At 41.2% G+C, this 17586-nt stretch overlaps 2 protein-coding genes across 3 annotated transcripts in view; both read right to left on the reverse strand.

Moving 5' to 3' along the window:
* Window positions 1-215: 215 nt before the first annotated feature.
* eri1 (exoribonuclease 1) lies at window positions 216-3300 on the reverse strand. The gene is made up of 7 exons (XM_028397871.1): window positions 2918-3300; window positions 2209-2384; window positions 1913-2129; window positions 1747-1830; window positions 1560-1669; window positions 1363-1477; window positions 216-1186 (listed from the first exon to the last, which is right to left on the reverse strand). Exons 1-7 carry the CDS (start codon window positions 2990-2992, stop codon window positions 944-946), a joined length of 1020 nt encoding a protein of 339 aa, XP_028253672.1. The 5' UTR covers window positions 2993-3300; the 3' UTR covers window positions 216-943.
* Window positions 3301-4531: 1231 nt separating this feature from the next.
* Window positions 4532-17586, reverse strand: part of LOC114431853 (transmembrane and coiled-coil domain protein 3-like) — a 33436-nt gene continuing 20381 nt past the window's right edge. For both annotated transcript variants that reach the window (XM_028399509.1, XM_028399510.1), the window contains exons 2-5: window positions 9416-9565; window positions 8270-9051; window positions 7649-7784; window positions 4532-6700 (exon numbers count right to left, since the gene is read on the reverse strand). In XM_028399509.1, the coding sequence (XP_028255310.1) occupies window positions 6395-6700; window positions 7649-7784; window positions 8270-9051; window positions 9416-9565 (1374 nt within the window). In that variant the 3' untranslated portion in view covers window positions 4532-6394. The remainder of the gene's footprint in view (window positions 6701-7648; window positions 7785-8269; window positions 9052-9415; window positions 9566-17586) is intronic.

Genomic DNA, 17586 nt, shown 5'->3' on the forward strand with positions numbered 1-17586 from the left:
ACTTATTTAAACATTTTAAATGTTAAAACTGGTATTTAAGCCAAATATAATGGTTTAAACTTGCATGTACCCTGAGCACATAATAAAACCAGAACAATGCACCACTAAGGTCAGTTTAACAACTGATTAAGCCGACTACATATTTAGAAAATGTTTAAGAAATTTTACATGCCTAAATACAATATTACAAATGAAACTTAATGATGACAAACTGCTTACAAGAGCAGAGAACATATTTATTTGTTTGATTTAGCATTCAGAAGAATATTCATCCTTGTTAAAATAAATCATCCTCCATGAAATAAAAACTACTATACATACAAAACATGGCACAATACTACAACACAGGCTGACAGTACAGTCTCCAGACAAAAAACTATTTAAGTAATTATTACTTTTATCTCACAATCTGAGATGATACAGTTAACGTCCGCAGGACTGTTTACAGTGTGAGATTACAGCCACACGGTTTTTTCCTCCCTATGCTTGACACAGTAGCAGCAGCATTCTTGTGTTTATATTGGAACAGTAGTTAGATGTGTGAAGCTGCAGATCATGTAGTAATATTAAAATTAAACAGTTAAAACTGGTATCTTAGGGACAAAATCTTCTTTTGATGAGTAAAACACAATAAAACTGTTTACTGTCAGCAGCTCAATAAGGCATGGTGAGGCAGGTTTTAACACACTGACAGAGGGGATTCCTCCCACAGCACACAGGAATGATCTGTTCTTAAACATCTGGTGTAAAAATAAATGGTCAGAGACCAGCACAATCTTAAATCAAAATACTGACCATGTTAAGTGGTCAAACTGAGAAACCCCCAACCAACTATTTCAAATTTTATTAGAGCTCCAATCTCTAATAAAAGTGCTTTATTCAAGTGGTGAAGCATCACAACAGATGTTCAGGCTGATCTGCGCACAGACCGGTGTTTCAGCCTCTAATCTCTGCTGCGGGGGCTGTACGGTGGCGGAGCTCCTTCCACAGGGGCAGAGCTGGGAACCGACAGCAGCTGGCCGGCATGCATGCGCTCATTGACGCGCAGCTGGCAGCCATCCTGCAGCATGCGCAGAGCTATCCTGGCTATGTTGCGTGAATCATCCAGCCCAGAGTGAGGGCGACCTTCGTACTTCAGACCGAGCTTCTCCAGCATGGTGCTCAACTTTGTCTGCGTGCGGGGAACCTGGAAAAAGACATGATTGGTGGTTCATGTTATGTAAGAAAGAAGACACCCAAGGCATGACATCACAAATAACACATATCTCAGAGGTACCTGCATGATGACAAATCTTGCTTTTCTTTATTCAATGTATTTCTATGTATCTTTAAGGTCACCTTCCTGATTAAAAAAGCTGTTACCTTGTAGAAGTTCCCGTATGATTTCCTTATGTTGATCCACTTCTTTGCAAATGTCGGATATCTGATTCGGCTGATCCGACACTGGATGTTGAGAAACTTGCTCATATCCCAGGCCCTGTAGAAGATGATAAACAAGTTATCAACCGATACTGAAATAAAAATGACACACTAAGCAGCAGCACTGTGGTAAAACATACCCGTCAGTCAGTATGGCATATTTGTATTTTGTCCCAAGCTCTCTCTCCTGAAGCCAGGCCACAACACGCTGAAGGACTGCTGGGAATGGATCGGCTTCATCAACCATTTTCTACAAAACAATGCAGTACTTCAGTTAACTCCAAATCCATCACTGTAACACTGACATCACTGCAGAACTGAACCAACCTGTGTTATTCCTGTTAGCTTCACGCAGAAGTCTGAGAGCTGTGGGTTTACTTCTGGTTTCACATATTCCTGAAAGCTGTCCACCTGCACACAAAACAAAAGCACTCAAGACCAACAAAAATAAAAAAATCACTGCATTAAAACAACAACCCAAAACTACACTCACAATCTCTAAGGTGTGTGTGCTGATGAGAACCATGGGGAACTCGATGATTTCATGGAGAAAGTCTGCAGGATTATCTTCTTCACACGTTGCTTCGAAGTCCACCACGCAGATGTAGTCATAGTAGGTGTCTGTGGGTCCTCCTTCTGCTGCTGTCTGCATCAGCTTCTGCTTCTTATAGTGGCTCTTCAACCTCTTCTTCATCACATCCTTTACTCCTCTTCACACAAAAACAGAAAAAGGATTTAGAAACCAACAATCACATTTACATACCATCAATTAATATTTACAATACTCACCTTGTGTCTAGTTTCAGGTCTGCTAGTTTGATCCGCAGCTCCTCCTTCGACATGCGGTTGATTTGTCCGTTGGCCAAGGCAATCTCTTTGTACACAGGATGACTGAAGTCACTGTTCGTCTGCGATGAGGAAACCTGAGGAGCAGACTCCCCTTCAGGACATATTCTGCTGCAAGGCTTTGCATGGGGAGGAAATAATATGTTGGTCATTATGTGTCACAAACTGATATTTAGTAAAACATGCAGAACACTGAGCATTTGTTTACAGAGCTAGATAACTGTAAATCACATATGTCAAAGTCCAACAGCATGTGGGTCAGACTGATCTCTAAAATTGGCAAAAGCTTCTATTTGCAGATGCCAGCATCTGCATATTTAGTACGTTATTAGCCCTAACCAGAATAACAAATCTCAATCACAAACCAACTCTTCTTCTTCTTAAAAATGAAACAAATCATTAAAGAATCCTAGATAATCAGCTACAATATATAAATAAACAGTAAACTTAATGTTACTAAAGTGTTACTGAATATCACTAATCTAATCCGCTCCTTTGTTGTGAATGCATGCATATGACTCTAAACTATACATATAATTAATGTCTGCAAACGTTAATAAAGCCTGTGAAATGTGGATCTAAGTCATTAATGATTTATAAGTGAGTCACCGTTAAAAGCTAATTAAATGCAAACACGTATCTGCACACCAACCTCTTCATCTGTTTTTCCATTAGACATCTTCGCGTTGACGTCTTTGACACAGATATTCTCCTTGTGCTCATCCATTTAAATCAGAAACACGTTAGGAATTTTAAAAGCGACGTGAATTCATGAAAGTAAAGCTGATATATCTCTCTCAAACCTACAGCAACGCGTTAGCAGCACTTGCTAACGTTAGCCAACATTCCTGTATAACTCCCCTCTCTTTTAGAGCAGAAACGTCCAGCGATAATGCGTCAGATTAATGCAATATATTTCTAATAAATCAATTATAACACTAAGAAGACATTTCTCATACTGTTACCACAATTTGCGCCCCTTTGAAAACCACGGCAGTAACATTAAACTTTTCTCTTTTTTTCAAGGTAGACAGTTGTGACGTTTTCCGGTTTGCGCCAAAACAAACACCGGCGCTCACTACTGCCCCCTGGTGTCCAGGATGATAACTCCATCTGCCAAATAGCATGGCCTCAAAACACAGGCTGTATTTTTGACACACGCATTAATTATAAAAAATTATATTATTTATATGAAATAATAGCAATTTTTTTACTATTAAAGTGATAATATTATAAGATAAATATTACATGTCCCATTTGTGTTTTCCACTTTCAATGGATGTCAACTTATATCTATAAATAGAAAAATTATATGAAAATAAGCAATTTTTATAAAAAATATAAAAGCTTACTTGATGTTTCTTTCATCATATAAGTTTGTGTAATAATTGTCACAGATTTTCTTACATTTTGTGACAGTAAAGCATCTGTTCACACACTGCTCATCTGTAACAGCTAGGTGTCTCACTTGTCTGTGTTTTATTCCATCTTCCACTCAAACAAACCTGCAGTGCTTGTGTATGTATATCAGAGGCAGATGCTGAGCCTAATCCTGACCCCCTTTTTGAGGGGAGTATGTGTTGAATGTCCTGATATTGTCTGAGTAAATCTCAATTTGAAGTTAGACAGAGCAGAACAAAAATCTACATTTTACTAGGATTTTATCAATCCTTTATTTTGAAATTCAAAAAATGGAATGAACAGACATTTTTAAACTCTTTGTGTGAGTCTTTGTGCTATCAATACAACATTAATTTTAATATGAATTTAGAAGCATATAGTTCAAATATGTTTAATAAGGCTCTTATTTTGAAATTCAGCTACACAATGACCTGATATTGCTACACTATGAGACTGTGTTGCATCATGTGAAGTGAGAGCAGTCTGTGGAAATGAAGCCTGCTTGTAAATCGAACCTGAGTCCAGAGGAAACAGAGCTTGTATATCACATTGAAGGGGGCTTTTATTTTGAAATTGAGAGTTTTAGTCATGTTGATATTGGACTTTGATCATCAGATCTAAATATTTCTCAGTTAAGATCTTTAGTCTTAAACCTAATTATTGTACATTACAGACACACACTACGTGTTATGTTCTTCACCCACCGTGCTGCACGGCTCTTGTCAATCAAAGTCATTTACACCCATTTTATGTATGAATTCCTTATGATACCCTCAGAGCGATTTGATCTTGACACAGCTTTGGTTGGATAACATTCTGCATTATTGATGAGATGTACAGTAATAAAAAAAGGAATAAAAAAACATGTTAGAAAAAAACAGATTTATTTTCTCATTTGAAAAAGATAAGAGTTATGGGTATAACCCATAACCAGAAATCTAGTACACATAGAAGAAATTTGAAAATATACACTATGGACTGTAGACAGAAATAGTGTTTAAACCAATTAAACATCACAATAAAAAGAAGCTTACATTTCTTAAAATCTCCATATTTGGCTTTTTTGTCTTTTTTGTTTTTTTGGAGGTACATAAACAGAAAAGAGTGACACACAGTAGCTGCATTGAAAAGGCATCAGTCCCATTACCACCACCATCATCATCATCACAGTGATACAGGGTTAGGGGGCACCGAGCTACATTGTTCAGTTATCCAGTCTGTGATGCTGGATTCATGCCATGTGGGAGAAACAGCCACTACGACACAGATATCACCACTCGTGGCTAAATGCTGCCTCCTAACGGGGCAGTGGACATTTCAGTGTTTTAGTGCAACACACTTATTTCAAGTATTGAACAACCTCCATCCTCCTTACAATTCAGAAGTCTAAACATACCATGTCAGGGCAGCACACTCTGTGTTCGCATTCAATGTGTTATAATTAACCACTCGTCATCTCTCTGTGCTCTAAAAAGAGGTGAGGATCCTCCAGCTGTTATTCCCACCAGACATGAAGGCAGCACGATGTCACACAAATTTTGTTCTGGTCACCTCGTTAAAAAAGGCATTTCATTCCTCACAGTTTGCTGTGTGCGTGCAGTTTGTTAAAGCAGCAGTCTTTGAGTGAAGCACGTCGGCTTACAAACCACCATTTTTTAAACTACTAAGAAAAAGCATTGAGAAGCAACATTAACAGATATTACACCAAAGAGCCATCAAATGAACAAGACAAGAGGCAGTTCAGAAGCTTTCCCTTAACAAAACCGTTTGACATTTTGGGAAATATCTCTTTTTGTTCAGTGGTAAGGTTAGCTTAGCTTAACCTAGCCTAGCTTACTAGTTCTAGTTACATGAACAAGCCTCATGTTTGGGGCAAGCCCTCGAGTGGTCACTGGAAGAACTGCGATTTGTCGCACTCCTGCCTTAGCTTAAAAAACTCAACAGAATATGCAAAAAATGCAATTTCTGTTCTTTTAGGCTAAGCCAGCTTCCCCTGGCATTTGATCCATATGTATTATCATAGAGTTTGATGAATAATTCCCAAAGTGTCAAACTATTCCTTCTGAAACGCAGCACCGACACAAAGAGGCAGGTGTACAGCACATTTTCACACAAATACACATTCAGATAGATTAAAATGAGGTGGCTTTAAAATGTCACATAAATACAGACAGAACAAATCAACCTTCAGGTGGATGTGTCTTTGTGTTTGTCACAGCTAGCTTGTGAACAAGGAGGCAGACTGTGTGGGTTCAAACAGATTCACCGGGACACTGAGTGTTTGTTCAGAGGTGAGAGGTGCTGCTATAAGAGATACGCTTCCCTTTAAGGACAGGAAATAACCTCCGTTTCCACACCCTGATGTAAGTGTTTATATTTAGACTTTAGTGTGTGTTTGTGTCGGCGCCGCCCCGCAGACTCTTCTGGTGACCACATGAGAGCGGCTGGCATCGGATAAATCCAGACTGATTTATCTTTATATTGGTCCCACTGAGTTTGCTGCACCACGTTTGGTCAGTTATCGTATCAGCTTATATCTGTGTGGTGCATTCTGGGTAAGGCCCTCCACCCAGTGATAGACATGCAAAGTGATCATGGAGCCCACAAACATTTGAGGAGAAGGGCTGGTGTAAGGCTACATTGAAGCTCCTCCCTGTTTTCTCTGTTGCCATGACACCATCCGAACACAGGGGTTCGCAGAGTCTTTTTTGTCCCCTCCTCCTTAGTCTCAGTGTGGGAGGAACAGCCGCTCCAGAGCGCACTGCAAGTGTTCCCAGTTCTTCCACAGCAGCGCCAGCACAGACACACCTACGCAGGTGAGCGCCAGGTGGAGGCGGCTACGCAGCAGCGGGGCGGTGAACTTGGCTGCCGTGGAAACGCACACCAAGATGACAGTGACGATGGCCAGCATGATGTTGATGCACTTTCCCAGCAGCACTTTGGCATCTGTGTTTTCCAACTGAACCGTCTGCTGCTGCTGCTGCTGCTGGAGCTCAAGCTTCGACACGCGGGTCTGACACGACTCTAGGACCTCCTGCGTGTACACACACACACACAGGTTGAGATCAGGGAAATATTGGAGAGCAGTGAGTCACAGGAGATGGGCAGTGAAAGTGAATTACATATGAATTGACATCAAATGAAAAGGAGACAGTGACAGGTCCAGAGATACTGCCTTCTCCCTTTGTGTCTGACAGTTCAACCTGCTCACACTCCGAAGAAAATTCAGAAGCAACTCAATGTAAGAACATAATTAAAGAACAATAATTAAATCCTCCCTAGATTCAAAGTGTCTTTTTCAGATGTTTTTTTATTTGTAAACACACAGATCCATGCCCATAAGACAGACTGTACTTTTGAACATTAATATGCTGCAATATATTCACACTGGTCACTTTAAAAAAGTTAATTTGCGCTGTTAGTTTTACTGCTTTTATTCTTCTATTTTATATTCATTTAGATATATTTTGCCTTTTTTCCACGTGTCTACCTGTGTGCCTTAAGCCAAAAGCTGCTAAACAAAATTTAATTGTGCCTTGCATAATGACAATAAAGATTCTTGATTCTTGATGCAACTTAGTTACAGCTAGTGGGCTAAGCTTAGCTATGCTAGCAAAATAATATCAGAATTGATATGAGGTACTAGCTCTAATCCCCCTGATCCATGACACATATTCGCAAGTTATGCAAGTCTAATAGAGTGATGTGAGGAAGGGGTGGTTAGCCAGCTAGCTTTCACATAAAGGGTTAGAGCCGACATGTTTCAACAACACAGGTAATATTGAAAAGATCGCACGAGTACAACATAACAGCTGCAGGATGAAAACTGATCAAATCCATGTCCAGGATGCTAGCTGCAGATCACGTGTCACTTTCAACAAACCTGATCTGGTTCCTGCGTTTTAGCTTTAATTTTAAAATTTATTGTAATTTAATGCAATTATAGTGAATATGTGTTTGTGGATCATTACACAACATGTACCTGTATGTCTCTCGCCCGCTCGTAGGCCTGGTAGGCCACCTTCTCCTCAATGCTGGCCAGCTCCTGCTTTAGATTACCGGTCTCGTGCTGGTGCAGCTCTGTCAGGTCATTTAACTGGTCCTCCAGCCGCTCATACCTGACAGACAGAAACACCCATAAACATGCGGAGTGGGTGGAAGCAGACCACCGAGGAGAAAGAGAGCGAGAAACATGCATAATTGAGTGTGTGTGTGTGTGGGCGCGTAACAGTACATCAGTTTATCTACTGCTGGAACTAAGCTGTCGAAAACATTTGCCCTTGGTTGACTTAGCAACAGTCTGGGGGTTTGTGTGTGAGCTCTGTGAACTATTTTTAGTGTACAAAAGCTTATAATGATGGCCGCAGAAACTGTGAAAAGCTCTTCACAGTTCAACAGCTCACATACAAACACAATGTGGCCGGTTTTAAAGAGTTGTTACCATTGTTGGATTCATGTTTTGGGAACTGAAGTACATGCTTCACCCTTTTTAGCGCGAGTCATTTTTAGTCTATAATTGAAAGACTTTTAAAGGCTTGAGTTGGATAAAGTGTCCATCAGAGCTGGAAATAATCAATAATCAGACTTTCTGATGCTCGCTCACCTGTATCTCTCCTCCTGCATCATCTGTGTGAAGTAGCTGTAGTCGCGTTTGAACTGTGTGTTCAGGGTCTCCATGTCCTCCGCCAGCTGTGCCTGAGCCTCCCTGATCTCCCGCACCATGTCCAGAACCTCTACCAGACGCCCGTTTGACTCTGACCTCCCTGGACCCCCTGATCCTGCCCCCGAGCCCGCTGTCGGGTTCCCGTTTGAGTCCGCAGACCCAGACGTCCCAGTGGAACACTCATCGTCGCTCTGGTACTTGGTCGTCTTGGCTACAGTGGTCGCGCTGCCACTCAGACCCCTTGCCCCGCCTTCCACGTGGAGCCCTGACCCCGCCTCCATGGAGCTTTTTAGGTGAGCTATGTTGTCAGCGCTGCCAAACTTGTTCCTGATGAGGTTGGCAAACTCTCGTGACTTATTGAAAAAGAACGGTGGTGAAAGCGACACACCAGGGCCAATAGTCTTCACTTTGTCCAGTGCTGGGTGGCGTCCACTGGCGCTGACATCCCGCAGGCTTCCCTCCTTGCTGTGAGTCCCAGACTCCTTGCTGCTGCTGTCCTTGTGGGCATGCTTCCCATTGGTCTCGGTGTCCTTCATACGACGGTGGTACTGCTCCAGCTTCCTTTGCAGCCGGGTGATAGAGTGTGCAGACTTCTGGTTCTTTTTTTCAAAGACCTGACGTATTCGAGACACCTGCTGCTTGTCAGCATTGTTGACCAGCTTCAGGTACTCTGCTACATTCTGGTCACGAGCTGTCTGCTCCACCTTAATCTGCTCCGTCACCTAAACACAAAGGAAGGATGGAAACAGACTTTCAGCTTATTATTATACAATGAAAGCATATATGAAAAGCATAATGAGCATTTATTGTGAAACATATGCAAGAAGTGGAGAACAATCAATAGAAGATTCAAGAGGGTTTAGCAAAAACTGAATATATTTATAATATATAACGCCAACACATCTTTTAACTTGCTTAAATGAAGCTAAAACTACTTCAATATTTCATTATAATATGCTGCTTTTCATCAAACTGAGCTGAGGGGATATTCACTCGGTCGGTTCAGATGTTGTGTGTGTACATGCTGCTCTGCAATTCAAACAATGTAAATTTACAGTGAAGGAGATGAGTAATGTCTCCTCTGACCTTGAGGATCTTCTGCTGCAGGCTGTCGATACCCAGTGCCCCCTTAGTGAAATCCAGACCCACGCCGTCCACCACATCCAGGTTGGATTCTGAGCCACCGCGCCGAATGGGGACGGGGATGCTGAGGACATCGGAGCCGCTGCGCTCTGCCTGTGGGCATAAAGATGCGACGTTAGGGCTATAATTTATGACGAAAATAACAGTGACATATTTTTGTTTTGGTTGTCCAAAACCCAATAAAGTTTTCACAGTCATAATTGACAAAAAGTACAAGGACAAAGAAATAGGAATCAGAGTAATATTGAATGTAATGTAACTCATTTTTTGCTTATGGGCTAAAACAGTGGACTGGGAGCCACTTTAGTTCAATAAAAACTATTTGGAGTGATGCACTGACGACTGATGCAGCACAGATAATGTACATATTCCACAAAGAAAGACTTTGCAAAGATGCTGCAGCCTGTTCAGGCTTTCAGGCAAAACTATGTTGCAAAGACCTGCTGCACAATCTTGTGTTAGTGTTATGAAATGCCTCCTTCTCTTTCTTGTTTCTTAGCAAGTACACCTGCCACCTTAGCAACAAAGGAAAGTGATAAAGAAGAATAACACGAGGATTAAGAGAGCACTGTATAGTTTTACAGTGTTTACACTGGAGGGACTGAGGGAAAGGAAAAGGCAGCTGATGAGATACTAAATCTGTCTTGAGACTACACAATGGTCAGTTAGTGGAGCAGTGAGGAGCCAGCGGCTCCAAACAAACAGCCCCCAGTGCCTCTTGTTCTGAAAAACCACTCTGCATCGACTAAAGCAGACGATTATGTAAGCCAACCTAAAATATTAGTATGTGGTAAATCTAGTTGCCACGGCAGCAAAGCACACACGCACAGACTCACTTCTGAAATACACACAGAAGCACACTGCTGCTGACATACCCCGAAGGCAGCTTTATTCTGCCTCCATTCTTTTTTGGTTTACTCTTTAACATAGACAAGTAGAGCACATTATGCTTGAATTGTGTCATGTGGCTTTTAGCCGTATGGCATGTGAAAGGTCCTGCAGAGTCAGCAATCAGCATCACCCACAGCAGAGACCAACAGTCCAACAGTAACCTTACATGGCTTTATTATCTGGTTATCATTCATGTAATATTCTGAATTAAACGACGCCTGCGTACAGATGGCTGACACCCACAGAACATCACACATAACACATCCATTGCATTCAGCCAACCAGAAGGCAGGAACACAGCCAGAACAAACCGGGGTTGTAAATAATGCTGATGCAATCAACACTAAGTGAAATAAATACAAGACTTCTTGATTGTTCCTGTCCTAAATCATATAAAGAGCCGTAAATACAAAGTCATTAACACTTAACACTCATGCCATATAATGAAGTCTGAGGTTGTGGAGTTAGCTGAGATGTATGTAGTCATGATGCATTGTGGGTAATGTAGGCATCTGCTTTGGTCAATTAAAAAAAAAAGGTTCGGATCCACGTATCCAGAAACAATACTGCAAGTTCTGACGTGTTTCTTGCCTTCTTTGCTGTCCTGAATTCAGTAAAATAAAAGTATTGAATCTATAAATACATTTGTATGTTGATATTGATGTGGCTATCCACAGTGCTACAAACTAAAGTGGCCCTTCAGTCCCTCAGCTGGAACAGTGAGTGGTCAAAGGTTAATCGGGAGAATAATCAGCAGATAACTGATGGGAAAAAAATTGATTAATTTTGCGTCCCGCCGCACACAAACAGGCAGGCCATAAATCAACTGGGACGCAGTGAATTCAAGTGTGCAAATACACAGATATCTGCACCTCGCTCTCTGCAGTCCACACACGTATCGGACATTCACTGGAAAGTGGGTCTGAGGGAAATTATTAACATATGAACATGCAGAAGGGCCGTATGCCGACAGGACACACGTGTCTGCACTACAGAGCAGATATCAGGTCAGTGCTCTTCCCTCTGACCCTGGTCTGCACTGAAGCCATTTAGATTATTACACAGATAGAGCCAAACAACACACAAACAACACACCACACCATAAAGAGGGTACTCACTGATCAACTCATCTCTAAGAAATACAAAAATGTATGAGTGGATGTGAATCCAGTGAAGCTTCGTTTGCTGTCCTTGGAGAGAACTTCCATAAAAATTAGATTTCTCACAGCTCACAAGTAAAGACACAAACAGAAAATGTAAAGTCCTGCTGGCTTAGTGTTGGGTAATTTACATAACATCTGTAACTGCCTGCATGAAAGCTTTGGTGCATACAAACAGCATCTCTGACCTCCATGTTAAAATGTGCAACTTTACAGCAGAATCAAATGAGATAAAACAGCTCTAATGTTCCCCAGTCAAAAGGTTGTTGCAGGGCAGAACACTCCCCTATCTCTGTGTTTGTATTCTAACCCATGTCTCTCTTTCCATCTGTTTTGTGACTGTTCTGCTTTCCATTTATTCTCTGGGTAATTCTCTGTTGACTCTCTGGAGCCCCATGGGGAGGTGTGCCTGTCTGCCAGCTCCTCTCCCCACAGGAGGCTCCTCTTTCTGGTCACAGAGTCACGGATGAACCCCTCTAGACACAAATCTCTCCAGTCCAAATCACATGGAGTCAAATGTCTCATTTCGCCCTAAACTGTTATTTTTTCCTTTTTTTTGTCATAGGTGACTTCCTCTCTCATAACGTGATGTGAATACAGTTTAACATGATGGTGGTTAAATGAGCAAATATTCATTATAAATATTCATTACAATCTTAATCTAAGTAATAAGTGAACTGTTGTCCTTTGTTCATTTCCTTCGATGTGGCATTTCTCCACTTAATTATGAAAAGTACTTCATTGAAGTCAAATGATGAGATAAAAGAAGTTTACTTTGCAGATAAGACAAATTAATGAGCCCCATTTTTCAAAGATCAGGGGAGGATAATGTGAAAATTATACAACACAGAGTTTAATAGCCACCGGGGCTTTTCTAATGATGCACTTCACTGTTTAAGGCTCCAGTGTGAGGCTGTACTTCATTTATTATTCATTCACAACAACCTGAAACAATACGTTTTTTGTTTAATAGCTTCAGAAGTGGTACAAGTAATTTTACAGCACAAAGATTATGCTGCTAACAAAAAACTTGTTTTTACCATGTCGGAGCTGATTTGTATCTCGCATGTCGAATGGATACTTGAACTGCAGGTGCAGTTGTTTGTGTAACCTGCACCGTATCCCGTGGCAGCATGATGCATTAGACTCAGAGCATGAGCTTCCTCTGAAGCCCCCAGGAAGTACAGTCATAAATAACCAGGGATACTCATCTGTGTTCGTTCTCAACAGAACAGCCTTGGCACATCTCTCAGGCTTGTCTGGATTAAGCCTTTCAATGCGTGAATTGTGTCTGAGTGCATCTACATATATAACTGCACAGAGAGCTCCTCTTCTTTTTCTGCTGGGTAATAACACTGAGAATGTAGGTGGAGGCCATTTAATAGACAAGACAGAGGAATAGTGGCACGTTTCTTTTCTCCTTAAATACTAGAAAAATCAAGCTGAGATCTTGTGCTATCTAAAAAAATAAAAATCATTTTTCATCAGCCTCTTTTGCTTTTGTACATTTAGTGCTAATTGCTAGCACGTTGAACCAAAGCCATATGCCTGCTGTTTTGGCAGTTTGGAGTGTTTGGATGGTTGAGTGTGAAACGATGGACTTTTCCTCAGTGGTCGCCAACATGGCCACGTTGATGATGAAATGTTTTGGTACAACAAAAGACAAAGCAGCTAGCTTTAGCTTGGCATTCTGTCAAATGTTGCTATTGTTGCTCGGTGACTGCACATCATTTGTGTGAAACAACACGCTCCTGTTGAATTTCACATACAAACATTACTTGTAAGCATACAAACAAAATGATTTAAAATGAGGCACAGCATTCTATGTTAGATGCTGTTTGTTGCTTTGCAGCAATCAAATTAATTAGCATCCAGCATGTTATTTCACAGTTGGTGAGTTTATGGTCCCACTGATGTACCATCCGTATATGAGGATCATTGCCACAGTAACCATGCAGCTGTGCCGTTGGTTGTATTCACATACGGGACGTTAGGACTTGCTTCGAATCCTAAACATCACTGCATGGATCTCAACCTCTATCCATGTATGACAGTTAATTACATGACTTCATCATGTCGTTAGTGTGAGGCGGCTGCCTGGGATTGGCTTCAGACCTAACACCGCCTACTAAATCTCTTGATCTGAATTCTGCCAATCCCATTATTTCCTCCACAGCACTCAGACACACACCAGTTTAAATCAGACAGCATTAATGTACTGTGCTAGCTCAAACAGTGTTTGGCCCCCATGCTGGGTTAGAGCCGACTAATAGATGACTAATGTCGTCTAATCTGTTATATTTACTGGTTTAGGCACTCATTTGTAACAGACATGAATATTGAAAATCCTGTGAGCCAAATTCCTTTAAATCTCATTTTTTTTAAATTAACAGGAAAGAAACTCATTTGTTTACTTTTGCATGTTTATTTATTTGTGATGTTTTATCAGAAGATGATGAGCCCGGGGCATACAATTTAGAATCAGAGGAAGTTCAATTTTCTCTTTTTCAAAGGGGAAAACAGCACAAATCCTCACATTACACTCACAGTTGTTATCATGGACAAATTTACTAAAACATTTTGTTATAAATAACTAAATGTTTATCATTACATCCCTGTGATTTGGAGTATAATGTTTAAAGAGCACGTCATTGCTGTACTCACACTAACTAGCAGGATTTATTATGTTTATTACTTAAGTAGCAGAGGTTGACATTTCCTGTAAACAGCCTTGAGCTGATGGATTAGTGTTCAGGATTGATGTGTTCATTCATCACCTGCAGACAGCTGCTGATTGTTTTTTGACAAAATGCTGTCTCGCCTCTCCATGCCGGTGTTTCTACAGTAAGTGATTAGCTGATGGGGCGGGTTACATCATTCACGAGGGACGCTGTGTTTACCATTTTCTTGTTTCAGAGTTGTTCTCTCTACCTCTGGCTCCTGTTAGTGGAAAATAAATTGATGGATCAGAGGCAGGAATAGCTTCTAACTCTGCACAGGGAGCAACAAAAGAAAAAGGTTTCCCCTGGCAATTTCCTGTGTGTTTGTGCCAGGCCGATTTCTCCCCATGGCAAGGTTCCTGCTCACAGCAGGCTTAGTAGGAGTGCTGGCCTGCCTGCTTTTTTTTTTTTTTTTTTTTTTACATACAAGCTTCATCTCTACCCCCTAATCGCTCACTTTGAATATAGAATAATAATGCAAATCATTAACCAACACTCAAGTTGCATCCCCACCTTAACTATTATGCTTTCCATGCTGATTTTTGTTATATGTTGAAGCTTGAGCGGATGATTATTTTCATTGACAGGTAACCTATGAATTATTTTTATCTACACTGACAGCGTGGCTCTAGAGATAAGGGCAGTGCAGACTGACACATCCCATCAAGTACTGGATGGATTGCCACAAAATCCTGAAAGCGCTACTGGATTTTCATTCATATAACTTAAAGACCTCGGTAATGATTCACCCTTCACTTAGTCTGCATAACTTTAACCTTTGTTCGGCCTTAAACACACACACTGATGAGGCTAGCCTTAAGGTGGGGCAGAGGAGAAGCAAACTTTGTGCCTCATTACTGCATTGACTCAAAACTGACTTCAAGTCTTAACAGGTCACGTGCACACACCCACACACATACTGAACTCGTGGCGGGCAGAACAGGACATGTCTACATATGCAGAGTCCAATTATCCCAGACACACACACACAATGCCAGCGTCCAGAAGATGATGTCAGACTATGCTGCAATCTGTTTGATAGCACATTTTCAGACTGAAATTATTTACGAATGCTCGGTTTCCCTGTAACTCACTGAAAGTGTCATTTCAAGCACTGCAGTGCTTCCTCCGAATCATCGCTCTTCTCAGTTTCACATTTAATTCACCACTTTATTTGATTCAGTAGCACTTCAATCAGCTGTCATGCTGCCACGTGGCTAGTTCTGTACTGAAAAACTGATACACTTGACCAATCAGAGATACAAAAAAAAATCAGTGAGACTGTGATGAAGACAAAAAGGAATCATAGGAAAGCATTTCTGATTATTTTAGCTCATGATTTAGGATGTGTGACAGGACATATGATTGACACATTGACAGCTATGAGTGTTAATGGTAGTCACATTAGGTTTTTAAACATTCATTACAATAACAGGGCATTTTGTGACAAGGTAATGAGACATGAGGATCTCTCTTTGCTTTGTGAAGCTGTGAAAAGCTGTTTTGATGTGACAGACTGTGTCAGAGAAATGTAAAAGGTAAACAGGTGCAGTATTGAAAAGTTGAAACTTTGTGAATTTTGTGAAGTTCAGACTTCAGACAGCTCTTCGAGCAGTGTGTGTGTAGTGATGAAGCCTGCGTGTAGCAGTGCTGTGAGGTTTTTCAGGCTCAGATGTCCATACAGAAAGTGTCACAGTGTGTGGAAGTGGCATGGCCCAGGAAAAGCCCCCAGAGCCTCATTAACAATCCACAGATGGAGAGATGAGGGTGACTGAGTCAGACTGAGACATCCTGCTTGCATCCTCTCCTCATTTATTCCCCTTTAAACTGAGATCAGTTTACAGGCTCCCAGGGGAATGATGGCAGTGGACTACAGGTCAAGGCTGACTGTATGCTGTAATAGAACATATGAGGTTCTTCCAAACTGAGCTTCAAACCACTTGTTTGAAAACATATGTGTGATATCAGGGAAGGTCTGTCACAGACTGAACATCAAGAACAGCTGAGGCTTTAAATATTGTTGAGATTGTTAGCATGCGTGTTAGCATTAGAATACAAACTTCAAAATTACCTTTCCACCTCCAGAGCTGTACTGTCAAAAAACAGTGTGCATTGCATTCTATTATCTGATCGTAAACATTCAAATCGCATAGTGTAAAAACTTCTTTGCTTCCTGACAAACAGAGGATGTGTGCAGTTGTCTCCACTCTCAGCACTCCTCTGCTGCAGCGAGAGGAGGTTGAGGAGGCGTCAACAAGAGACTTTCCTGCAAACTGTGCATTTTAAAAACACAAACATTAAACTGTCTATGCATCAGACCAGATGCTGCACAACAGTGTGTTGCTGCCAATCTTTTTAGTAATCTGGCCTGATGTATTTATAGTAATTAAACTAATGTCTCTACAGTAAGTAAATGATGCCAATGTCATTGGATGATTACATGCTCGCACATGATTCAGGACTTTAACAGATCATTTAAACTCAGCAGTGTGTGGCTAAATAAACTTTTTGTAGCACTACAAAAAGCCCTTGTTTATCTTCAGTCAAAGAAAAGAGCAGGGTTGTGAGGTTATTTAGCCCACTTCTCTGGTCTGCTAACAACACGGGGGAGAAAGTAGGAAACGCAGCAAATCAATAAATCACACCATTCAGTGAGAAAGGGAGAGTTGTGGATGGATGTTGAACTAAAAATCAATAAACCGCTGGCAATCCATTTACAATCACTGGAGCTCAACAACATACCATACCCAGCAACGACAACATACAGACATATAAAGCAAGATGTGCTACACAATCTGAGAAAGGCTCTGAGCCATGTGGTGGTTTGTATATGACCTGCTTTACACTCCCACATACAGTTTGGAGCTAAAAACAAAAAGGTGTAATCCCCCTCTTCTCTCTCCTCTCCTCTTGTAATCTGAGATTTTAATCTCTGCTATCCAGAGGAAAGATTACCCAGCAGCCCTTGCTCCCATTCAAACTCTGGCCTAAAGTGTTCAGCAGAGGAGAGAACTGGGTGAGCCTACAGATGTGTGAGGTTGTAATCTTGAGAAAAAGACAGAAATAGTAAAAAAGGGATTTAAAGGCCATAAACGAGGAAATGATGGTGATAGAAAGTGGCGCAGAAGACTGGATGGAGAGAGGGGGAGGCAGAGAAAACCCTGCCTGCTAAAACAAGCTAAGGTCAGTGTTTGAACTCCACAGGGGGACCATCGGAATCGGATTGCTTCAAAAGAGAGCATTCACAAGTTAAGGTCAGAGTTTAGATCATGGCCTTTAGGGAACATTTGCCTCTTTAATCATAATGTACAGGTTGCAGAAGCGGTCCTGCTTCTCCACTATG

This window comes from Parambassis ranga, chromosome 2 (genome assembly GCF_900634625.1).
Source record: "Parambassis ranga chromosome 2, fParRan2.1, whole genome shotgun sequence".
NCBI classification, from domain to species: domain Eukaryota; kingdom Metazoa; phylum Chordata; class Actinopteri; family Ambassidae; genus Parambassis; species Parambassis ranga.